This window comes from Fundulus heteroclitus, unplaced genomic scaffold (genome assembly GCF_011125445.2).
Source record: "Fundulus heteroclitus isolate FHET01 unplaced genomic scaffold, MU-UCD_Fhet_4.1 scaffold_51, whole genome shotgun sequence".
Lineage (NCBI taxonomy): Eukaryota > Metazoa > Chordata > Actinopteri > Cyprinodontiformes > Fundulidae > Fundulus > Fundulus heteroclitus.
This window is the reverse complement of record NW_023396934.1, coordinates 2,369,534-2,394,785: the sequence shown is the minus strand read 5'-3', so window position 1 is coordinate 2,394,785 and position 25,252 is coordinate 2,369,534. Positions and strand designations below refer to the sequence as shown.

General features: G+C 40.9%; 2 protein-coding genes across 9 annotated transcripts in view; one reads left to right on the top strand and one right to left on the bottom strand.

The window, feature by feature from the left end:
* Positions 1 to 297: 297 nt before the first annotated feature.
* Positions 298 to 19,596, bottom strand: fermt3b (fermitin family member 3b). 3 transcript variants are annotated; one of them, XM_021318296.2, is made up of 15 exons: positions 19,508 to 19,596; positions 14,138 to 14,264; positions 11,264 to 11,497; positions 7,500 to 7,616; positions 7,152 to 7,320; positions 6,243 to 6,345; positions 6,025 to 6,132; positions 4,718 to 4,852; positions 4,468 to 4,514; positions 4,199 to 4,323; positions 3,859 to 3,965; positions 3,522 to 3,743; positions 3,251 to 3,375; positions 1,427 to 1,568; positions 298 to 1,162 (listed from the first exon to the last, which is right to left on the bottom strand). In XM_021318296.2, exons 2-15 carry the CDS (start codon positions 14,259 to 14,261, stop codon positions 983 to 985), a joined length of 1,938 nt encoding a protein of 645 aa, XP_021173971.1. In that variant the 5' UTR covers positions 14,262 to 14,264; positions 19,508 to 19,596; the 3' UTR covers positions 298 to 982. The 3 variants fall into 3 exon arrangements, with proteins under 3 accessions (XP_021173971.1, XP_012721590.1, XP_012721589.1); XM_012866136.3 differs by lacking the exon at positions 19,508 to 19,596 and adding an exon at positions 15,230 to 15,332; XM_012866135.3 differs by lacking the exon at positions 19,508 to 19,596 and adding an exon at positions 15,115 to 15,223.
* LOC118556038 (ADP-ribose glycohydrolase MACROD1-like) overlaps positions 17,860 to 25,252 on the top strand; it is a 47,167-nt gene continuing 39,774 nt past the window's right edge. For 3 of the 6 annotated variants that reach the window (XM_036132452.1, XM_036132450.1, XM_036132449.1), the window contains exons 1-3: positions 17,862 to 18,432; positions 20,762 to 20,860; positions 23,274 to 23,381. In XM_036132452.1, the coding sequence (XP_035988345.1) occupies positions 18,015 to 18,432; positions 20,762 to 20,860; positions 23,274 to 23,381 (625 nt within the window). In that variant the 5' untranslated portion in view covers positions 17,862 to 18,014. Of the gene's footprint in view, positions 18,433 to 20,761; positions 20,861 to 23,273; positions 23,382 to 25,252 lie in introns of all 6 variants that reach the window. The other 3 variants (XM_036132454.1, XM_036132453.1, XM_021318302.2) reach the window with 2 other exon arrangements.

Here is a 25,252-nt window from a genome sequence, read left to right as displayed (position 1 = left end):
AAGACAGTATTTGTGTCTAGTCTCTAGACTGAGCCTGAGTGAACGGAGGAGACAGACGCTGTGGTTTAATGGTTTAATGTGGTTCATTTCCTTGTCAGATTATAGAACCACAGGCAAACATTCTGCATGTGTTAAGGGCTTTAAATACTAACTAAACTAACCAATATTATTGTCACCATGGACACAGAAAAATAAAACAAAGCTTAAAACGCTTCTTTTTTTTATTCTTATATTTTCAACAACAACAAAAAGTGTATCCAGACACTTCTCACTTCTCAGCTGAGATAAGTCATTAATTTATTTCAGTAAGTCCATTATTTGAGTGAACCCCCTTTTTATAAAATCATTTTGCACACACAATCTTTTCAAACCTTTATTTTTGTTAATTACGATGATTTTCTGCCCTTAGCTAATGAAAACACAACATTTAAGATTAGAATATCACATCAGACTAATAAAAACTTTGTTAATACAGAAATGTGGGCTTACTGAAAAGTAATACCTGCATAAAGGTTGCTTTAGGTACTTTTAATATGACAAGCAAGGCTCATCTGAATGAAGATTGCAATATTGTTCAGGATGACTGTTTAGCTGCATTTAACTATCATGTTTATTTAAGTCCTTCTAGAGCAATCAAGATTACATTTTTGTTGGAGTCAGGCAACAAAGGAAAAGTGTCTGTTTGAGTCAGTTGTGGATTTTGTACTTTTATGAGTTCTGGTTTTGGACCCAATATAATCTGCACCAGCAGCGGTCCATCACAAAAAGAGTCAACTATGTGGACCTTTGGGGTCCTAAACTCTGTTTTAAACAATGTGTACATTTGGAGCAAACGGTACATTAAAATCTGCCTGCTTGGAGCGTAAAATCCGTCCCTTTGACTTTCACTTTGTAGGACTCTCAGGAGGGTGAGGGGGGAAAAAAAGGCTGTGATGGATCTTCTTTAGAAAAAAAAAACATTCAGTCTTTGTGTATTTGGGGATTATAGAGCTTCATGGCCTCCAGTCAGCTTATGGAAGAGCTCCTCGTTGAGCGTGTCGCTCTTCTCGCGGCTGCGCGTCGACATGAAAATGTAGCCTCCAATGAACTCGTGAACGATTTTACAGTCAGCGGTCACGCAGCCGAAGGCGATGTTCACGTTCCCTTCAAACTCGATGGCCATCTGGGTAAAAAGGTGGCAGAAGGAAACATTAATGTGATTTGTCTTGGCCATAAAGATGACCTGCACTTCACGTAACGTTAGTCCAGAACTGCATGAGCTATGGACATTTCAGGATGCAACTGAATACAGTCTAACTTTGCTGGTCAGTAGTTATTTAATGTCATCTAAACATTCAACAACTACATATAACTAGAAAAATGAAAGGTTCTCTGGGCCACTTTATCACCGGCCTGTATTATTCTGCACAGATAATATGAATGTGACCTGTTTTATGTCCCAGTTCACATTCCACTGCTTCATGTTGTTGTAGCGCCAGGTCTTCACCACATCACCGACTCCCAGGTCGATGCGGATCAGGCGGTTGGGGGCGATGCCCAGCACCTCGTCCTTTCTGCTACCCTTAAACCTGTTGGGCAGAAAACAAGCATACATGTCACATTTATAAAGCTCAAACAAACCTGTTAAATTTTTTAATAATGTTCCATCATGCTTATAGTCGTTAATCAAATTCTTTCCTCCGTTATTCGTAAGGATCCAGATCCCAATGAAGAGATGATCATCAGTAGGCAATAATTTTACTATAAAGAGGGTAATTAGTGACGACATATTATTATCTCTTTAACTAACTGGGCACATATCAGTTATTCTTAGGGAAAAAATATAACCATAACCTCCTCAGCAACACCAGTGGAAAAAACGACCAAACAGGCGTGGGTTAGTATGAGGTTTCTTGTATGACAACCTTCAGTTAAAACTCAAGATTTCAGTGTATTTGCTCCAAAGTCTAAAATAAAGTACCATATGATGCAGATGCTCACTGCAAAAACGGATCTAAAAATAAGTAAAATGTTCTTAAAGTTAGTGATTTAATCCTTAATTTGAGCAGGTAAATAAGATTATCTGCCAACAGAATGAGTATTTCTACCCCTAAAATAAGATAATTAGACATTCTGCACTTAAAATAAGCAGATGGAGATGAATTGTTCCTATTTTAAGTGCAAAAATCTTATTCCATTGGCAAATCATCTTATTTACCTGCTCAAATCAAGCACAAATAAACTCATTTTAAAGAATATTTGAATTATTTCTAATTCCGTTTTTGCAACAGAAAAGCAACAATCTCTTTTTCTGCTGCCGAAATATACCGTTCAGTTACAATAATGCAATCTATAACCTTTATATACAAATTTTCTTTGTTACATATAGTTTGGGCTCAAATTTTATCCCACTTCTGACAGATTATGGGTCCTTGAAGTTGGTTTCTGATAGAAGATGAGGCCATATCTCACATCTGCTTTTATTTCAATTTCATAAAAAAAAATATATTAGACTATTTATACCCTTCAGAATAATCTGGAATTTTTTTTTATATCATTGCACCAAACCCTTCTTAGAATTGCTGCCCACCTTTTTGCTTTTTTCCACTAATATTATTATGATGTTTCTGTGGGGATGAGCTTTGAGGTTGAAAGGCCTAACCTATCTACCTCCATCGGGTTCTCTATCAGATTGAAGTCAGGACTCTGCCTGAGCCACTCCAAAATCTGTCTTTATGTCAAGAAAGGACAAAACCTTTTTACAGATACGTGCAGCAATCAGTGGGCAGCAACAGGTGGGGGAAGGGCACTGTGTTATTTTATGTTCCAAAGAGCTGGAGAAAACATATTCTGCGGCATCTCATTTTCATTTCTAAAACCTCGGTACATCCTGAAGTCTTTAAAAAAACACTCACTCCTATAATTATCTCAAATTTATCATTAGTTGACAAATATTAAAAGCTTTTAAAAACAACCCCAGAGCTTTTCCAAAATGGGTCATTGCACTGCAACTCTTCTAAATTCCCGTGGCAGCCAGCTGTGCTGCAGGGCTGACAAGCAGCATATGCATAAACAGAAAAAAGTGGAGATTTAGTTTCAGCTGTTATTGCAGCTTCCTTATCCTTTACTAGAACAGTGCTACTGCTGAGATTTGTCAGGGATTATGGGTAGTGAGTAGAGTTGGCTCTTTCCTGTCCTCTGGGTGTTTTATATTAGTCCTGCTGCACTGAATTTTTTTCTCTGGTGTGTTCTGCAGCTTCATATCTCTTACCTGACAACCACATACGAGAGTCCAAAATCAGGCAGGGCCTGCCAGATCTGCAGGAAGCGCATCAGTGCGTCCGTCAGAGAGAGCTGAGCTACATTCTGGTAGGCGTCCAGGATACGAGGGGTCAGCTGGAGGAGCAGGCACAGGCAAACATCTTACATATAAGCACATTTTAAAATTACAGACACATTACACTGCAGTAGTTATACCAATGCTTAAATGAAAAAGGCATTTGGCGTTTATAAAGAGGGGCAAGCACTCTTTCCTCCTGCACCTGTTTGGGCTTGTACTTCTTGTGGTAGCGTGGTGACACCAAACTGTGAGTATTGATGCTTTCGTCGCTGGCGGCTGCGTTATTACTGGAGCCAGAGTTGGTCTTTTGCATGGCCAGGAAGGAGCGGATGCTCTGGATCTCGCTCTGGAAGCTGCTGTCTGCCAGGCTCTTGCCTTTGGAAGCCAGCCGACATCCGGCCATCCACTGGGCGTACTGCTGCTCCTGCAAAGACGGGAGGACGGAGGTGAGTCAGGTGTGCCCGTGGGCACACTGCGTGGGTGAGACAGAGGGAAAAAAAAAAAAAGACAGGATGTCGCCCACTGGTGCTTGGCCTCACGTTTTCACAGCGCAGGTAGACCTCGTTCATGCCTTCAGGCGCGGGGATCAGCAGTCTGATAAGGAACTTCTGCGCCGTGACGTTAACGTCGGGGGCCACCTCGCAGCCTGGAGCGGGACAGTTATCAACGTGACACACTGAGATCTGATCATATTGGGTTAGCTGTTGGAAAAAACTCTGTTAAGAACACCAGTTTCCTCTTTCACCTGTTTGTTATTGAAGCGGGTGAAACATTGGTCTAAAGAGGAGGCCGTTTTCACTTATCCCACATGGTTTGGGTTTTATCATTAAATATATTAAAACAGTATTTAGTTTCAAAGTGAAATATTGTTTTCTGTACCTTTAAGGTTAATCTGTTGAATGGGTTCTCCGATGCTCTCCTCTTTGCTCTTGAAGTAAGAGATGGAAGTGTCCTGGAATTTGAACCAGTACTGCTTGTATCCCTTCAGAGTAAGCCTCTTAGGCCTGAAATGTACAATCCCACTGCTCAGTATCCTCAAAAATATGAATGTATACCGATAATGCACAATGCCAACAGAAAATTATATTTTGTCTATCAAAAGTATTTTCTCCTAGATGAGATCAAACTGACGTGAGTACAAATCTGACCTGAATATCTTCAAGTAGTCGTTGAGCTCTGGTGCGGTCATATTTTCCTGAATAAAAGATTGTGAAACATGAATCTCTGCTCATCTTGTGCATTTATGATACTTTTTCCTCTTATTAAATCAAAATAAAATGTGCCCACAAATTTATTTAAAAAAAAATACAGAACATTTCAGCAGCTCAAAGGTGCAGCTTCATTGCTGGACGTAATTAAGACCACGTATGCTACGTCTCGGATGAAACTCTTAGCTACCAGCATCTCTGAGGCGGAGCTGCTCTCTCCCTCCATCTTGACCTCCAGGGACATAAGCGCCGACTCCAGGTCATCCAGGGCCGCGCTGGAGCTCAGCGTCTGGGGCTCCGTCAGGGACACCTTATTGATGTGGTACTAGATGCATTTAGATGTGAGAGAGGACAGAAACAGACGCTCCATGTGAAAGCTGACGGCCATGGTCATAAAATTATGTTTTTCTGGATCCAAACATGAAGAAATCATGGCCATGGTAGCTTTTAATAAAGGTGAATACACGGAACAACTTCTGGTGCATTGCTTTTCTTTAATATAAAATAAAATACACCTTCAATTAATGCAAAATCGGGTCCACTTCATCATTTTGCTGATTTACCAGCAATAACCGGAACTTATAGCCCACCGTCTGACCCATTTTGCCTCTCACATATTTGTAAAGTTTATGCATTAATTCTTGTATGCTTTTCTTAAGAGCCTGCCAAATCCTTTCATCATCATTTAAGGCCAGGACTTTGACTAGACCAGGGGTCTGCAACCTGCGGCTCCAGGGCCACAAGCGGCTCTTTGCCCCCCCTACCGTAGCTCCAAAAAAACTTTAGCTAAATATGACAAAGAATATATTAATGTTTTTAAATACTGATCTAATAAATGCAGCTTTAGCTGTTTTTAATGGAATAATTGCACTGAACTTCTACCACAGAAGGACTATTTTTCTTGTCACTAGGATGGAAACTATATGCTTTTTTTTTTTTTACATCCTTTTCCACAAACGTACTATAGGTGGGGGGGAAAAAACGTAGCAACTTCTATTAACGGTTTTACGTTTGCCTTTATTGTAAAACCTAAAAAATAGAAATAAAATGGCAGCTCTTTAAAAATGACCCGGTATTTCCTAAAGTAGATATTGATCAAAAATGATAACTTGTCCTTCTTCGTCAGGTGGTAATATTTGGAGCTCTAAATGAGTTATCAAATCCAGTCCTGCCCATTTGCTTCATGCATTCTGCTTTTCTCTCTGCGCTTCTTCCTGTCCAACGACCAATGAGTAAAACCCACAAATTCTTTAAAAGATACATAAATCCTCCGTGAACAAGGGTTTTATATGTATTTGTTCCACAAAGCTTTAAATGGGAAACAATGTGCGTAACATGAGTCCGTACAGCGGTCCTCTTCAACGTCTTTGACCTTATTTGTACACAAGCATGGGGCTGTTACAGTTTCTGCTAAATTTGGAAGGTTTCACAAGAAAACGTTCCACTTCTGTCAGAGCGACACACACATCGCAGGGGGAGCAGCATTTTTAAAATTACCTGCAGAGCTCCAAAAAGCATCATCTCCTCCTCGGTGCAGTCGACGTCCTCCAGCAGGATGGCCCAGCGAGCCTGCTCATAAAGCTGGGTGAGACGCACAACGTCGTACTGCCGGGGTAAAGATTCAGGTGATGGATGAGTTCAAAGACGTCAGACACATTACAAACAGTGGGACTGCACAAAACAGCGCACACACACACACACACACACACACACACCTTAGGGTCCATATCGTAGAAAGCGTAATACTTGAAGCGAAGCCAGAGCCGGTCATTTTCTTGGATGCCTTGTTTCTTAAGACAACGTGATGAGTCCAGCCACCTGAGTGGGGGTGGGGGGGGGGGGGGAACACAGAGCGTATATGGGTTTGTCTTTAAATGAACATGTATATGACATCACTTATGCGTTCAAATGAAAGATTTCAAAAATAAAGGATGGATTTCAGAGTTGAATAGTGTGCCTGCCACTTTTTTTACACAATTTTGTCAGATTTTTTTCTTACATTTTTCTTCAGCTAACCTTGAAACAAAGTTTAAGAGGCAAAGAGGTGAAACATAATGTTTTCTTTATTGATTTCTGTATTGAAAATAACAGCTTTTTGGTGCTTCTCTTGCCCCTAAAGCTCTTTAAGTGACCCCAAATTAACCCTAAATATAAAGACGCATTTCGATGAATCAGAAAATCCTTGAAACGGTAATTGACTACATGCAGTTTTATAGTAAAAAGTGTCCATTTATCACACACAGTGTTCTCTTTATGGAAAAGCTGATTGAAAAACGCTTTTGATACCTCTTTACACCCTTTACCAGACTCAAAAGCTGCCACTCATCTTCAGATCTTCTTTCTAAAGGCCTCAGACGGCCCTGGCTTTGACACTCAGGTGCAAACCTAACTAGATATCTGAGGTTTAAAGACAAGTAATGATGCTCTAGCCATGCGCTGCTGATTTTGGTACACTGTTGATGGACATTTTTCAGTTTTAGTTCATTTATATTGCTTGAATTCTGCCAAAAAAATGAATATGCAGCCTTGTGTGCACAAATGTTCACAGAGATTACAAGCAAGTCGGGCTCCTTGGAAGGTGTCACTGCTTTGCACAGAACCGTATCAGTCAGAAGCGGACATACCTGCCGTTGATGTGGGCTTTGTCCACCACACTGGCCGGGCGGTACTGCTTGGCGATGACCTCGGGAGCCGGAGGAGGCTGAGTGATCGACAGCATCTTGTAGACGTCCTCCATCTGCTCCGAGTCAGCAAAATGGGCCGGCATGCCGTTGTACAGACAGGGCCGGGAAACTGGACAGGAAGCGGGAAAGGAAAGCGTGCTGTGAGATATGTTCAGGCTCAAAACAGGAAGCACAATGGTTTGAACATTTTGGGTCTTTTACTTATTTTCACCAAACAAGGTGTCTTGTCAATATGATTTCAGTGTGTAAAAAAAAAAAAAAAAAAAAAAAAAGGTGTGATGGGTGTACCCGAGGAAAGGGGCACCTCGGTCAGGTCGTAGATCTCCTCTGCCAAGTCTTTATCCTTCTTCTTCTTCTTCTCCTCCACAGGGCGGAGGAGGGAGAGCTCCTCAGGATGGCGGATGTCTGTGGAGATGTCATGTAGGAAGGGGAGACAGATGCTTATTAGCACCACAACGCTAATATAAATGCATATATTAGCTCTATATCAGCATATCTGTGAGTTCAAATGTCATCAGGTTAAATAATTTACCCTTTTCTTGTTAGCACCGAGATTGTTAGCAGGAAACAGTAACAGGACTGACTTCTACCATTCATTATCTTTATATTTAGCTCCTTACAAGATGGTTTACGAAGGGAGCTCGTATTAAAAACCTCGCCTGCTCGACATATTCAAGACAAGATATTCACGTGTAAAAACATAACCTTCTGACAAATTAATTATTTTGGGAAAATGAGGATAAACACAATTAAAAGTTAAAATAGAGTTTTTTCTTTCATCGTCGATTTCTCAGGATAACAATGCCGTGTTTTCCTGAATAACCTTCATGGTGAGGATATATTGCATAGAACTAAGCAGACGCTTGTTAAACTCTAATGTGGGGCTCTTGATTGGTTTCACATAATCGTTGCATATCAGCCGTTTCTCTTCTAGTGTCATTAATTATGGAAAATAAATAATCATGAACATGTTTAAAACTCACATATAAGTCAATTAAAGACCATATTTCCATAGACAATGTTTCTGACCCAATTTGAGCTGGTCAGTTCGTATTTTGAGCTCTGTCAAACCAAAATAATTATGAGAGATCTCCTATGGGTTGACCATTAACTGTCTAAATAGGGATGAAAAGCATCCTAACACGGGTACGTATTGACGTATGTGAATGCAAAAAATTGTGTGTAGGTGCCATGCTCCTCTGTTTAAACAATCAAATACGAGCATAAGCATTAGGGGACGTCCAGCCATCTTATCGTTCAGAAAAAGGACGACTCTGTGTCTCAAAGAAGTTCACATAAATTCATCAACAACAGCAAAAGACCATGAGAAGATAGATAAAACCGACAAAAGTATCAATATCCACAGTGAAAATGTCCAAAAGTAACATTAAAAGCCAGATAACAGTTTGCAAACGCATTCAACGACCTTAATGTTTCCAGATGTGTCCTGTGGTTGAATGAAACTAAAACCAAAGTGCTTTGCCCATCATGACCATTGCTATATTTGTAAGAAAAAGCTTCCAAGCCTGAGAGCACCGTCATCGTTGTGAAGTATGGGGGTGGCAGCATCATGTTGTGTGGGTGTTTTGCTGCAAGAAGAACTGGTGATCTTCCCAAATTAGATGTCGGCATGAGAAAAGAACATTATTTGGAAATAATGAAACCACATCATCGGACGATACAGCTTGGCCATGAATAGCAAGTGGGCGATGACTCAAATTAGATACAAGGTAATAAAGTCAATGTTTTTGAGTTACAACCACAAGGCCCTGGTCTCAATTCAGGGCTACTAACATGACTTAGTTACACTAGTTCTATCAGGATAAACTATTGGGAGACGCGTATAGAAGGTACACAAAATATTTAATGTAAGTAATAGAGTCCATCCTCAATGGACCACAATTATCCACCACCGATAATGCACAATGCAAGCAGAAAATCAAAGTTGTTTTTGATCACCAGATAAAAAAAAATGACTATAAATCATTAATTGGTAATATCCTGTTATGTTTATTCCACTTGTGTCAGTATTTACTACATTGCATCCATGACCTCAGGTCAGACAGTCAGACTTACAGAGCTACTGTTGCGAAATGGCCGGGCCAGTTTCCCTGTTAAAGGTGGAGTCTTAGGCGAGGCCTAGCAACTACCATGACTGAGCCTTTTGTTTGCAACAATAGTGATATGGGAGGAAACTGACAAAAAAAAACTTCCTGCATGCCCCTCAGAGCTGCTTTATTTGTGAAACCAACTTCACTATTCTGGTAAGCTTTAATAGGCGCCATGATGTTGCGCTGCGGTGACAAAGACCGGAGCGGTCCAGGTCCTGAAATGCTCTAAGGCAGAACTGACTTCAGATCAGAGGGTTGTGTGTTCAGAGCTCATCACAATGATGAAACTGTTCTATGGATACTAGCTCAATCCTGCCAATAATCAGAAACAATGGAGAAGCCAGTTTAATGCAAACAAGGAATCACAGGGTGGTAACCAAAATGGCTCTGCTACAAAATCGACACCTGCGAGGATGACTGTCCCACTTGGCTTGTCCATGTGGGACATTACTGTCCCACATGGACAAGCCAAATAGCTTTTAGGGAACCTGCTGTGAGAACCGTGCCAAAATGAAAACTATGATGAGTCAATGTGAAGTTTTCAAATTCAGTATGGTGGTGGTGCCATAATACTGAGGGTTGGTTTAATTTTCTGAGCAACTGGCGGATCACGCAATGTGGATGGAGTAATTTGGGTTTTAAATGCGTCAAATATAGTGGGTGTTTTGGTAACACTGTTCTCTTAGATAGGCCTTTTAAAGAATGTGTTTTATGTGTTTTATGTATGAACTGTTGCCAGGTGTCAAAGACAAATCTCCATCTCAGGAAATGTGATGGACCGTATAATGATGTTATCTTAAAAGAAAAAGGAGGGGTACCTCCAAATTCATTACATCCTTCAGAAATCAGCAGTGGACTGGACAGTGGCGCATGGGTGTGAGCGCTTTGGACCCTGGACCTTCTGGCTGTTACAGCTAGAAGGTCCAGGGTCCTGGGGGTCTTTCTGCATGGAGTTCACATGTTCTCCTGGCTCTCGCTCTCCCATTGACTGCAGGAGAGATACCCCTCTCCTCCAAACAATGGATGGATGGATGGATGGATGGATGGATGTATGGATGTATGTATGTATGTATGGATGGATGGATGGATGTATGGATGGATGGATGGATGGATGGATGGATGGATGGATAGACGGATGGATGGTTGAAGCCTGAACAAGTATCTGAAGCACTAATAAAAGCTTCTGGAGTGGTCTCAACCTCAACACTGTTGAAAATGTTTGGATTATGATGAAAGTATAATATGTTACTAGGAAAACTAACCAGTTCATCATAACTCTACCATTTGGAACTTGTTAAGGCAGATTCAGTCAAATCTTAGTGCTGGGGATGTATATATTGGAGCCTGTGTGTATGATTGTGACGCTGTCTGGCTTAGAAAATTAGGTGATTGCACATTCCTGTAATACGGAGATGATAAATGGACTAAACATATAGCACTTTTTTGTTGTTACTGAGCGCTAAAAGATAGAGTCACAATCACCCCGTTACACGTTCATAGGTTTGTACAAATTAGTAGACAACTCCAAGACAACTACCATTCCCCATCATACTGAATATCAATTCAACTTGAATGCAGAATAATTTGTATCAATCAGATCTACCAATGCCTGAACCCTGTATGTTTTTTGTTTTGTTTTACAAGCAGATTTCAATATATCCCTTTAGTTAATCCTTTCCAATCTGCTGAACCTTTTCTGGTGATTTCTGGTGAGGAAATGAGACCGAGCCAGGCTCAAATTAGAAAAAATGAAAGCACGAAGGAGATTTAGAAATCCTTTTTTTTTTTCTGACCAAAGTGACACGCCACAGCCACAAAAAGATCTGGTTAGGGTGACGAGACGGAGGGAAAACACAGACTGATTTAAATGTCAGCGCTTTGAGATAAAAATACCTGAGTGAGAAAAAAAAGACTGAAATTGAGGAAGAAATAAAAACCCACTGAGCATCCTGCAGATTCCCATCACGGTCTGGAAGACGGGGTTGGAGAAGCAGGCCTTCAGCTGGAGGGTTTTACCGTTGGGCAGGCCCAGTTTAATGGGCTTGTGTTGGGGCATGAACACCAGCCGGGCATCGGCGTGAATCCCGTATTTCTCCAGAGTCCAGGCTGTCCGCAGGAGCCACTGCTGCTTCTGCTCCCACCACAGAGCGTGGTCCGACCAGTCGCGCTTGATCTCTGTCACAGACGACACACAGCAGGAAAACGGCTACGTTAGCTACAGACGCCGACGCTTGAGTGCTTTAATGTGACAACAACAACGTCGGCACTGAAATCCCTGAAGTCTTAAACATCAGGCAGTGATATCTCGACAAACATGACAAGCAGCTTTTATAACAGGGCAGGTAGACTCAGTGCTGCTGGTGTCATCAAAATGGCTCCAGGCCGCGGCAGACATGCTGACAGCCACTTCCAAGACAAATAGATCAGCCTATGATCGCCTTTTAGCTTCATCAGTAAGAAAAGGATCTTGTTTACAGGAGCTACAGCTGCCGTTAACTCCGGACAGTTGCTATTTCTTCCCCATAGAAAGTGTTCCTGGCTCTATGTTAATGTGTCTATCTGTGTCTCCAGAGAAGTTGTTCCTGGCTCTATGTTAATGTGTCTATCTGTGTCTCCATAGAAAGTGTTCCTGGCTCTATGTTAATGTGTCTATCTGTGTCTCCAGAGAAGTTGTTCCTGGCTCTATGTTAATGTGTCTATCTTTGTCTCCATAGAAAGTGTTCCTGGCTCTATGTTAATGTGTCTATCTGTGTCTCCAAAGAAGGTGTTCCTGGCTCTATGTTAATGTGTCTATCTGTGTCTCCAGAGAAGGTGTTCTTGGCTCTATGTTAATGTGTCTATCTGTGTCTCCTTCCTTTCTGTCAACCGCCAGCCGTTGCAGCAGATGGACGCTCGTACTGAGCCCGGCCCTGCTTGAGGTTTCCTCCTGTTGAAGAAACACAGGTTCCTGTCCACTGTGGCGACACTTGTTTGCTCAGGAGGGGGGTTGGGATTGCTGCAGAAGTCGATGACTCTTTGCAACCAGTCAAGCTTCCTTGGATAGAAAACTTTTTACTGAGTGGCATTAAATTATCAACCGATTTTTCTCTTTATTTTAATATGTGTTGTATTTTAATTGGGTCGTATCAAACAGAACCTGAAGCTGAATATGTGCATCATCATAGGAGCGCACAGCCTTGGAATCTGGATTTAGATATCCTGAATCTTTGCAACCTTTTTTTTTACCAATAAACACTAAAGTGTTCAATGCAGAGGTTACCTACACACGCCACTGTTTAGTGCCTTTTCTACGAGTATTGCTGTAAACAAATACTCTGAGGGACAAGAAGATTACCACTTATTTCCCTCGCGGATCAGTGGCAACGAGCTCTGCCGTTTAAGGCCACATTTAGATCTGTTGACTTATACATAGTACACATTTAGTTATTTAGTAATTTAGTCAGGCAGAAACTGGACTACCACCTTACCAAATGTGTTTCATGGAAACTGTTGACTGTGGCATTTCAGTGAGTCTTCTTATGGAAGTGGAAATATTACAGCATTACAGACAAAAAATAGGAGCTTCCACATTTGAAGAACTACAGTACGTCTTTCCATTTGCAGATATTAATTCAGAGAGTTATTAGAAAAAAATAGTATTATTGAGAGACTCCCTGGTGTTGTGCCTGACTCCAGATCAATATGACATCTTTGTTAAAGTATTGACTTTCTGTTGTTCTTGAATTCAGGTTACCAAAGCTAACAGAGGTGAGACCGTATTATGGCAGATATGCTACCATACAGTTGAATCTTAACATTAATTGGATTTGTAGTGGAGCAGCACCCAAGATCACAGGGTTGTGTGTTTAAATAATGTCAGGAGTCCACGTCTATTTGTTATATAGTGTTAGTGATGAACCGCAGCAATGTTGCATCCAGAGTTGGCTTTTGAATGACTGGAAATGAACACTTTGCACTTGTATTGCACTTATGCTTATATAATATATTAAAATGTCTGCTATGCACAGGTTTTATAAGCCAGTGTGTAATTAGATGCAATACTGTGTGTGCTCTTTTACAGAGCTTTGCAAAAGTACTCATAACCCTCCATGTATTTTATTGGGATTTTATTTGATAGACTAAAAAAAAACAGTGCCGCTCAACTCTGAAGTGAAAAGGAAAAAAATATACTTGGTTTTCAATTTCATTTAATGAATAAAAATCTAAAAACGTCTCACTTGGATTTGTTTTCAGCCTCTCTTACTCTGATAAGCGAAATAATTCACAGTTCAACAAACTTGAGAAGCCTTCAGACTTTACCTAGTTAAAGAACCAACGCTGCACATCTGCCTGAACACACCATCCCCATTGTGAGAAGATGGATGCAAATAAATTCAGGGCCATCCTGGAAGAAGACTCGTTGGGGATGGGACAATAATTAAAAACCAAGCAGGAGAGTTACCTTCCAGCAGGACGTCCCATAGCATAATGATGCCACAGCCATGTTTCACCATTGGGACTGTGTGTTAATTTAAGTGGCAGTGGCAGGTTTTTGATTACGTGACGCCTGAAGGCAACTTTATTTAAGGGTTTCGGAGTTCAGGGGACTGAAAAGCAACAAAACCTGTCACAACTTTCATATTTTTTAACTGTAAAAATAAGTAAATAATTAAAACCATGTATCCTTTTCATTGCACTATCGCATAAAATAATAAAATCCATTAAAACATGTGGCAAAATGTTAAAAGGTTTTAAGGTTATGGATACATTTGCAAAGTCTCCTCTGTCAGCCAGTGTGACTGAGAGAGACAGCTGAATACAGAAAGCTCGACCCACGTGTCTTCTCCACCAGCTTGACGATAACCCCTCCCACGTGGAGGTCAGAGGCAACGCTGATGGTGACAGGAGGGGCATCAGAGCCCAGGTCCTCCACTGTGACTGACAGGTCCCACGCCGCCATGCTCTGAGACAGATACAGGAGAAGAGTGTGTGAGGGGAAAGCCAGAAGACAGGACTGTTCTCAAGAGAAACAAGAACAAAGAGAGGACGGGAAACAATCAAGCTTCAGTCGTATCTACAACAGGATGAGAACCCTTTAGATAACATTATAAAGAAGAATTATAGACATATTATCATTTCTGTTACAGAATTTTTTTAATGCAATAAATAAAACAAAATAGAAAGGGTAAAAAGCTGAGTTTTTATCATTGATCATAAAAAAAACTTGATGAAAGAAGGACTTTATCCCTGGTCGATATCGCCTGATTCTAAATAACACCAAGAGACCCAAACAAACACCCCGAGAGACATGTCAAGTTTGATCAGCATTTCCTGTTTCTGTCTTAAACTATCACCATGGATGCAGACTTCCGCTTTTCAAATGCATGCAGGAGGGGAATGAGCAACCCGCCATGGGCTTGGTCGCTCATTCGATGATGATACTGTCCCCCTCCGGCATGTAAATGGAAGCACATTTATAAAGGCTCTATGTGAAAAAAAAAATGTTTTCTTCAGGGAATAAAATAGGTGTAACTTTTTAAATGACAAACAAGTCTAACAGACAACTACAGACGATAGTGAAACTGCGTAAAGACGACTGGCTTCAAACTCTTTAAAGTTTAGGCAATATTTTCACGCCTTTATTATAAACTCTGACTTGTGCCAAGTTCATTTAGTCCTAAATGACCCCTATATGATTGTATTTTTTAAAGAAGCCTAGAAGAAGAAAAAAAAACGCCCAGTCCTCTGTTCTCCATTCTGAGGATTCTTCTTACACATTCACACACAGAGACACCCCCGTTAAAACACAGTACCGTCAGTCTCCTCCGTCCACGGCTTTAAGCGCTGGAACCTGTGGGACCCCTGCGTCTCTGTCAGTTCTCTGAGGAAGTTCCCCTGGTCTACTGTGAGAATACGCAGCAGTCTTACCTCTCTCTGGTAGGGCAGGTTGTGGTGTATGGTGTGTAGCGCTGCCCCTGCCTTTGCTGCTTGTGTCACCAGTGTCAAAAAGCTTGTTCCTTTTTTTTTTTTCATTGTCAGTTTCCGCCAGGCGGAAATGTGAACCAGGCTTAACTTCTGACTGTCAGTCTGTGTTGACTGATGCATATTAAGAAGCAGCTGTAAGTAAGTAAACTTTATTTACATAGCGCCTTTGGCAAGGATAAAAATCACAAAGCGCTTCACGATAAAAACAACCGTTAAAACAACACAAAATAAAAAAAGATAAAACAGCATAAATGCAACATCATAGCATAAAACTAGTTAAAAGCCAGTGGGAACAACTGGGTCTTCAACTGCTTCTTAAAAAAGTTAAGACAGCGTAAAGATAAAGGCAACGCATTACACAGTCTGGGGGCCACAGTTTTGAAAGACCGGTCCCCTCTGGTCCTGAAATTAGTTTGTGGAACCATTAGCAACCTTTGGCTGGAGGATCTCAAACCACGAGAAGGGGAACGTGGTTTGTAAAAGGTTGGTGATGTAAGCTGGAGCTTGGCCACTCAGAGCTCTAAAAATAAAGACTAAAACTTTTGAAATAAACTCTAAAATGTACCAGTAGCCAATGTAAAGAGATTAAAACTGGGTTAATGTGCTGTCTTTTTCTTGTTTTAACTGCAGACGGCCAAGATCTTTGTTATTCAAACATATAAAAAGGCTGTTACAATAATCAAGACAAGACGAAATAAAAGAATGAATGTGCTCGGATTCGTGATCTATCGGGTTGCCACGTTAGCAGTGAGTAATGTAAGGGTGTGGGACATTATTCTTTAATTTCAAAAGTGAGTTTTGTTTGGTTTGGTTGAAATATAACGTAAAGTTAGGTTTTGTTCTTTGTTAAAATTAATAAAATGCTTCATGTAAAACGAAAGTCCCTTGTTACGTGTGGCCAAGGACAAGCTTGTTATCTTCACTTTTTATTATTAATAAGTTTAAAAGTGAATAAACACTTATATGTATAAACAAATTTATCGGCTTGTCTAATTTGCTAATATTTAGGGCCATAATTCAAACCTACCGATTCAATAAAACAAAATTAAAATAACTGTAATTAGTCAAATACTTCAACTAGTTGTATTTATTGTATGCCAATGGCATGTGTAATTAGTTGTTTTGGCATTATTGTATTATTCAACAGTCGTGTGGTGCCGCATATAATGGGCTTATTTTATGCAGCAGCCTTAACTAGAGCTGTGTGAGCATAACGATATTTTACACCAGACTGTGGCACATGAAATATGACATAACTGAACAAACACTGAAATTATCCCATGTTTTTAATTACAATTAAAAGAAAGAGGAGATAAAAGGGAAAGAATGATAAAACATCTTCAGTCTGCTTTCTCACCTGCAAAGAGAGATGTAAAAAGAACAGCACAACCAATGGATATAGTATAACAGATACAATAAAGGAACACCTTGATACCATTGTTGAATTATATGTATTATTATTTAGTCTGACATGTATAATGTGGTAGCTGAAGTTCAAAAATATGGGCTTTCTGTATAGAAGTGAATCTCTAAGTACCTGGAACCCAGCACCTGTAGGTGTTTGTGAGAGTGCACTTGTGTATGTAAAGTTTATCCAAAAGAAAAATGCTCAATAGTGGTTGTGAAGAGCCAAAGACCCGTCCCCCCAGAGCACCGAGGCAGATGGCGGGGGACCCAAAACCCCAGGCGCCCAAGAGGGGCCAACACAGGAAATCTTGGCTCCACACTTAGCGGAGACTTGAGATGTTCTTGGGAGAGGGAGCGGTTCGGACCCGAACCTGACAAGTAAAAAAAAGAAAAAAAAAGACGACTGCGTACACACATTCGTACATAACACTCACATCCCAGGTCCCAGTTCCCAGGTCCGGGCACCGGTACCCCAAACAGGTACCAGGCCCCCGGACCCAGTAGGTCATCCCTGAAACGTAGGATATTTTCTAAAATATTTACTCATAAATAAATAATGCTTAGCTTTCTGTATGTTAGTTCTATTTTTTTGTTTAATTAGATTCATTTATTTAAATCACCGTATTTATAGAAATCTATTTCACAAATTCCCTATTTTTTTCAGAAGGCAGCATTTTCACTCCTGATTTGCATGATACAGTTTACTGATTTCACAAAAAATGTTTACTTCACATAACAACGGATTTATGATATTCACTGACACCCATCTTACTCTAAACAGCTCACTGTTTAGATTGCGGTTGTAATTAAAAGCTTTTGTGCTTCAGAACATCCACAAATTCTCAATAATCCCCCTACAACACAGTATTTTTTGTTCCAACGTATTTTAAACGGCAATTGTGTCACTTTAAAGTCGAATTTCCGACAGCCGTGAAGCTCACACTGAATTTGTGACCGTTAGCTTGGGCTCTACCATTTTTCGCTCTCCTCGAGGGTGTAACTCTGTGTGAAAGGCAATGTAACACAGGCCTGTTAATATTAGATATAATTTAGATATAATTCTTATCGTATATTATGACTATCTGAATTAGAATAATACAACATTTATCGATATTAATCAATTGATGAGGGATCAGGGGCCACCCTCAGATGTAGCAAATGGTATGATCCACACGACAACTTCCCAAACAAAAATGGCACATGAGAATTTGCTGTGAGAGGTGTGTTTGAATCGAAAGTGAAAGCTAACGACAGCGTGTGGCCGACAGTTCAACTTTGAAACACAACTCAGTCTGCCGTCTGCTCTGTGTTAGCCAAAAACATGGCACTGCTTATCACATCAGCTCGGGTTTCACACATCAGAGCCCCGCCGCGCAGCGCGCTGTCCCGTGTCCGGGCTGACTTCCAGAGAGCAGGTGTCAGGTTCAGGCACTTGCTCCCCCCGGGTAGCCCCCAGCTCGGCAGGACTCCAGTGACGAGTCCCGTACGAAGCCATATTAACGCCGCGGTCCGCGCTGACAGGTTCTCCACCGCTGCAGCGGCGCTTCGCAAGTCCAGCCAGGCTAGCGGTTCATTTTCACCCGGGGGGAGGAGAGGCTGGCTGGGCAGGTTTGCCCTCGGTGCCGCCCTCGGAGCGGGCACCGCCGCCCTGGTGCAGGCCCTCCACACCGGAGTTATGACCGCCATGGCTCTAAAAATTAACCTGGACTCTGCAGAGGGTGACTGGAAGGAAGCCAAGGGTGAGAATGTCCGGCAGGGAATATTCACTTAAGATTTTATAAACACTACAAACATGTCCTTCAACCACTCTTACATTTGACCCCACTTTAGTGACTTTTAACTCATTTAACATATTTGTTAAATGCGTTTTTCAGTAAACTGTAAGCGTATTTGTACCTCTTAAACTTTTCCCACATGCTTTCTACCCAGTACAACTACAAATAAATGTATTTTATTCTAATTTTATTTGATAGGTCAACACAAGTTGTGTATAATTATGTCTAAGGTTCTGGAAAGTGTGGCGTGCATTTGTATTCAGCCTCCATTAATGCGCCGCGTCTGAAAACAATCAATTCTATTTATTTATGTGTATTTATGTAGTACCAACTCACAACAAATGTCCCCTAAAGGCACCTTACAAAAATCAATGTATAGTCAAATTAGTCCAACTGTGTAGTCAGTTTCAAAATTAATTGCATTCATTTCATTTTAGTCAGTGCAGTCAAGTTCAGTTTGTTATTAAAATTGGTGAAAAAACTTTCTATCTAAACTGACTCAGCCAATTGCTTAGAGTTACTGACTTTGCAGCAATCCCTCCTCCTGAGCAGGCATGCAGCAACAGTAGAAAGGAAAACTCCCTTTAAAAACATAGTCAAGTAAGTGCAACGTCTTCAGAACGAAAACAAGAAGTTGTCGGCAGCAATAGCCAAGCGGACGGCCCCATCCTGGAAGGTGTCTCTGCTAAACTCTAGCAGAGGTGTGACAAAAAACAGAGCAAATGTAAAATGAATGGCAACAATAAGAGCAGATGATGTGAAGTCGGAGAAAGTAGCAGAGTGAGCAAAAAAAAGCAGTCAGCATGTTCTCCAGCAGCCTATGGCAGCATAACTAGCCAGTTTCTATTTTCCAGCACTATATTTCTACCTTTATATGGTTGTTTGGACCCAGCTGTTAAGTGTTTTCCAAGACTTTCAGTGTTAGCTTTCCAACTCTCTCATGCAGGGTTTGTTAAGCAGGCCAAAAATATATATATATTTTGGTTTATCCAAACAGGACTCAGCAGAGCTTTGTTTGTACAATGTCCATTTTCCCTACCTGAGCTGCTACTCCTCCAGACTTGCTACGGTCCTTTAAGCTCCTCTGATTAATGCTTTCCTAACCCAGTCTGTCAGTTTAGTTTAGTTTAGTTTAGGTGCACCACACCCTTTCTTTTTCAGATGATGTATTAAACAGTATTCAATGAGATGTTCATAGCATCTTGTTGTGGCCATTTATGATATATTTTGTGGATTGTAATTTCTAACAATTTAGTTTTCTTCTTTGGGTAGTTGGAATATATTTAAGTTAGTTTAGATTAGAACCAAAATTTGTAATTAATTTTTATAATTGAAAATGTTTAGATTACGTTGTTAATTGTTAGACCCTCCCATTAATTTGAGTAATTAAGAACACACTGGGGCTTGGGGCAGAGCTATTGTTTGGTAAATATCTGGTGTGTTGACGGGAGGTTTTGTAAATGATTTTTTGACCACTTTTAGAGCTTCAAACAGCAAATTGAGATTATTTTTCGTTTTCAACAAGTTGTAAGGCATTTTTTAGTCATTATTTTGTCTATATTTTTTCAAGAAATAAATCCCATATTTTTACAAATCAATGAAGTCGGAAGTGCGTGCAAATCAAACCACCTGTTACCACCCACGGCCTATGTTGGAATTTTGTTTTTTTGGAACATGGAAGGCCGCAACACATCTCATCTAAATATCTCCACAATTTTATCCTATGAGATGTTTTTAGGGATTTTTCGCAGCTCTAGTGGCTTTGCTTTTTATGACAGTAGGCTGACAGGAAGAGGGGGAGAGACATGCGGCAAATGACAGCGGGTCGGATTCGAACCCTGGTCAACCGCGTCGACGACTAAAGGCCTCCATAAGGGCGCCACGAGCGCACCCCTTCATAGCTTATTTTTTAATAATGAAAAACCTGCTTTAAATATCTCCACAATTTTATCCTTGGCTTGTCTGCTGTGTTTTTCCTGGTCTTTATGATGTGTTTTGTTCCCTAATGTTCCACGATTAACATCTAAGGCCTTCACAGAACAGCTGTATTTATGCTTAAATTACCTTCTGGAGGAATTCATGTACTTTTTAGGTGACTTTTGAAAGCTATGGTTTGCACTAGTATTCTACCTCATAACTATGCACTACTTTGTGTCGGTGTAGCATCCAAAACCCCTATAAAACACATTGACGTTTATGGTGGTTATTGTAAAAAATATGGTAATGTAGATATGAATACTTCTTGTTAGCAGATTATTTATACCTGCGCCCCTTTCCTTTTCGTTTTCCCCAGACTTCCTGCTGTCCCTGTCTGTGACGGACAGGCGTGGCTACCACAGGACCCCTGGCTCCGTGTCGCTGGATGACGTCCCAGTGTGGACTCCCACAGCAGGTCAGACATGCCACACGATTCACCTTTTGCACCAAAAACGGGTAGCTCTCAGACACACCTTCAGAACAGGGGCAATATGGTGTCTGTGGGGGAACAAAAACAAGGAATTCAGACCAAAGCGTTGCTGTTCCACTCTATATAGAACACAACTGAATGGTTTAAATCTGAAAAAGAAGGATTTAAACGAATGACTAAGATGCTTTTATACCTGAACGGGGGGCTATGATGACGAAAGGCAAGGCAAGGCAAGGCAAATTTATTTATATAGCACAATTCAGTACAGAGACAATGCAAAGTGCTTTACATGATTAAAATATAGGAATAAAAGCAAGTAGGGATAGAGTGTAGAAACAAAAAAAGAACATTTGAAAACAGTAAAACAGTTTAACTTGAACATTCAAAGGCAATTTTAAACAAATGTGTTTTCAATCTTGATTTAAAGGAACTCAGGCTTTCAGCACTTTTACAGTTTTCTGGAAGTTTGTTCCAGATAAGTGGAGCATAGGAACTAAATGCTGCTTCTCCGAAAGCATGTACCATTTGAACCGACTGCATAGAGTTACACTTTAATATGTGATTGGAAACATCCAGTGGTGGTTCTACACCAAATTTAGCAGGGGTTGGGAGGGCAGTGTTTTTTTCATGGGGGCACAGAACAAAAGATTGGGAAAAACACTAAAAAGGACAATATCTCATCGTTTAATATATTAAGTTAGCCAAAGAGCCAATCGTGGCTCTTGAACTGCCGGTTGCAGACCCCTGATCCTATCTAAATATGGCTGGAGCTAAACGTGAAACAGCTTAATTTTTTAAATTATTGTTAGAGTCAAACTGTGAAGGTAAAAAATACAATTGGTCCAATTGACCAATCAGTTATGGTATCTTGGTCAGCATATTATTGTAAGAAATTTGTTTAATATCATGTCTGTTTAGTACAGGGGGCGGTACCAGTTCTACAGGGGCACTGGCCCCTGTTTGCCCCTATCTAGAACCGCCCCTGGAAACATCTGTTAGTCACTTCCTGGATCTCCTGCTCACCCCCAGGCAGGCAGACCAGGAGCCACTCCCTCCCTTCCCCTGGTGGATGGGGACCTCGGCACACAGTTCTTTGAGCCAAGCTTGGGGTTGTTTCACAGATGCCAGGCTGATGTTCTTCTTATATTAGGACAGATGTCAGGCTGTTAATGTCGTCTAGGTCACACTGAGGGATGTTCCAGCCAAAAAGGGAGATTTGTTGAAGCAGAGTCCAGGGAAAGTTTATTTATTTATTTATTTTTTTTATTTTTTTTTATCAGGGGTTTATAGGAACAAACGTGGTGCATGATCTTCTTAATCAATGAACACCACATCATTAAATGAAACACCAACTTAACTTAAGAATGACACAATCATCATTAGTAAGTAAAGCTAGAACCACTCATGAAATAATTCAAACCTTTTAGCGTTCTCAGAAACGATTCTCTCCCGTTCCTCACACTGTTGTAAAGTCTGGAAAGGTATGGATATCCTTTTTTATTATTTACCGGACCCGGACGTGTATGGAAGATAGAAAATGGTCAGATTTTCCAGACTGTTTTTTATTCTCATTATAAAGCACAAAACTCTACTGATGGTTAGCGTGTATTTATCTTAAAACTACATGCTTCATTTTTGATTTATTCTGTCACATGTTAGTTTTAAGATTTTTACAAAATTACCAGAGGTGGGTGAGTAGCCATAAATTGCAGAAATTGAGTAGAAATATTTCCACATGCTGTATTTTTTTACCCTAGTAGAATTAAAAAGCAGTCACTCTACTCTGAATAAAGACATTTAAGTTTTGAACAGTGTCGTATTGTATAACATTGTGTGACAACCTATTGAACCTCTTTTTATTTTATGGAAATAGATGACGGGCTCTGATGTTAACGCATCAGAACCCCATTTATCTCATCCTCCATTAGTGGTTAGCCTTTCTCTGGCAAAGTTTGTCTTTACAGTGCAGTGAAATGTGTTTGAGCGCTGCCTCCCTGTCAGGTCTCGTGTTCGCACGCTGAAGATCAGAACGATTGTGGCTAAGGGCAATGTGAAAGAAGACATTTTGAAAATGACCCGAGGAAAGAATAAAACGGATGAATTGTCCCATTTTTGAGGCATCCCCGTCCATCCTTGGTCGATCCCGGTGCTAAATCGTCCTCTCAGGCTGCGAGCAGCCTCGGGTTTTGGTGACTGTGCTGATTTTGCATGTGGCCTTTTTGAAGCTCATATTTAAGTAGGTTTGTGAAATTGCATGATAACAGGACTTAAACATCCCACTAGAGGGAGCTCACACACTTCCAGCGGCACGGTTAAAGCTGCCCGCTGACCCGTGTTCTTTGTACAGATTTCTGCTGTGAGTGAAGCTGAACCCGGCTGTGTTTGTCCCCGTCCCCAGGTGCTTCTGAGCCGAGCCGCTACCAGAGGAACGAAAAGTTAGACCAGAAGATTTCAGTGTACAGTGGTGACATCACTAAGCTGGAGATAGATGCCATTGTCAATGCAGGTATGGGTGTCTTATCTCTTTTGTTGTGGCTGGGTCCATGCACACCCCCAAATGAATAAAATAATAATTAACATTCCTTTCTTCCTTGTCTAAGAAGAATTAACGTTTCTAAAACCAGAAGAGGGGAAAAACATTAAAAGGCATTATGAATTTAAAAGGTTCCAGCAGTGTTTAGCCTGGCTGTGCATTGATGTGCGTATGCATAAATTTTGCAGGAAACATCTGTGAGCGACGTCTGAGCTGTAATTATGTGCATAATGTATTTTCACTGTGTTGGTGGGACAGCCAGAGGCTTTCAAGTGATTATCAGCAGAGTGTTCAAGATAGTCTTTCAACTAATTTGAGTACCCTGCTAAAAGAAAGTGAGAACAAGAGAAGAGCTATGTAGCGCCGTTGAAAATACGAATTTTCAACATGAATATGACGGAGGACTGTTTGGCTTGGAATGAATGGCTGAGGTTTATGTTTCCAAACTCTGCATGCCAGTGAAACATTGTTACCAATAAGATAAATCCTCTCTGCTTCCGCTGCACTGATCAGATTCTGATGTTAATTGCAGAGACACAAAGCTACAGAGGAGTGATTTGAAAGAGGGGAAAATAGAAAATCCTTTATTTAATCTCCACATCTTTTGAATGCTCAATAGAAAGGGTTTGCATATTTAATGTTTTACAATATCTTAACGGTTATGAAAAAGTAGATTAAGAAACAGCAGCTCACGGAGCGTGTGCATTAATTCTCAATGCCAAAGACTTTTGAACGGATCGATTTGAAATACTAGAAGAGACAAATTGATGGGACTAAAAAAAAATGCATTCAAGTCCTAAGATTAAAAGAGATGTGTATCATTTTCCCAAATCCTTACAGCTTCCGCATTCCTTTTTTTTTTTTTTTTTTTTCTTAACTCCACAAGAAGCAGATTGGCTACATGTGCCAAGGCAGATTTGCTCTATGACAAGGATATCTCATATGAAATCCTAGTTGGATGATTGACTTTAATAACTCAGGACTACATCCAGAATCAAAGTGTTTGTATGACCTTCAATCAGTGGGATTTATTGTGTGTGTGCGTGTGTGTGGGTGGGTGAGCATATGTGTGGAAATATGTGTGCTTGGGTTGACTGGTCGTGTGTGTGTGAGTGAGTTTGTCACCTGGAGGTGCTCGGTTCTTAGAGTGGTGAGAACGGTAGCAGGCCTGTAAAACACAGCGCCCCAGAGCGGCGAAGGACTGGTGGACTTGGATCCACAGGGTCGCAGCAGAAAGCCAAAGGCGTCTCCCTCGGGCAGCTATTTGTCCCCCCGCAGAGTTAGGTCGTCAGTGAGGCAACGGAGTAGCTGGCCAAAGAGGCACAGGGTGAGGCGTTGAGCCATCTCCCGCCCCCCCAGCCTGCTCAACACACCAGATACCAGGGTAGCCCCCCCGTGGTCCACGGTTGGCTCAACATATTCCCAAGAGTCCACCATTCTAAGACATGGCCTGAGCACCAACAACAATACACCAAGGTGGGAGGCCCCCGCCCCCCTCAATGCAGTCTGGGAGAACCAAGCAATGCAAGTATAGAGGAGATTTAGTTTATTTCAGAGGGAACCATCCTTTTCATTGCAGACATTCTTCCCATGAGTGAGAAATGGAGAATTCTCCACAGTGTGAGGTTGTCTTGTATCAGTTTGAGTAATGGGATATAATTTGATTGTGTTAGTCAATTCAGCATGTTAGAAATATTTATGGCCAGGTCTCTGATGTTTCCGTATCTGTAGAGGAATAGTTTGAGTAGAATATATTATATTAGAGGAGAAATGAAGGGCTGAAAGAGTAGTCTGAAACTGTTGAAAACGTATTTATTAGTGTTTTTGTCTCTTTAAGAGAGGGG

What these genes read in the sequence shown, in the direction of transcription:
- fermt3b (XM_021318296.2), bottom strand. Translation starts at nt 14,261, where the DNA reads ATGGCGGCGTGGGACCTGTCAGTCACAGTGGAGGACCTGGGCTCTGAT. An exon ending in CAAGCTGGTGGAGAAGACAC is followed by an intron (nt 11,498 to 14,137) that starts GTGGGTCGAGCT and finishes CGTCTGTGACAG; the next exon opens with AGATCAAGCGCGACTGGTCG. An exon ending in CGAGGTGCCCCTTTCCTCGG is followed by an intron (nt 7,321 to 7,499) that starts GTACACCCATCA and finishes CTTCCTGTCCAG; the next exon opens with TTTCCCGGCCCTGTCTGTAC.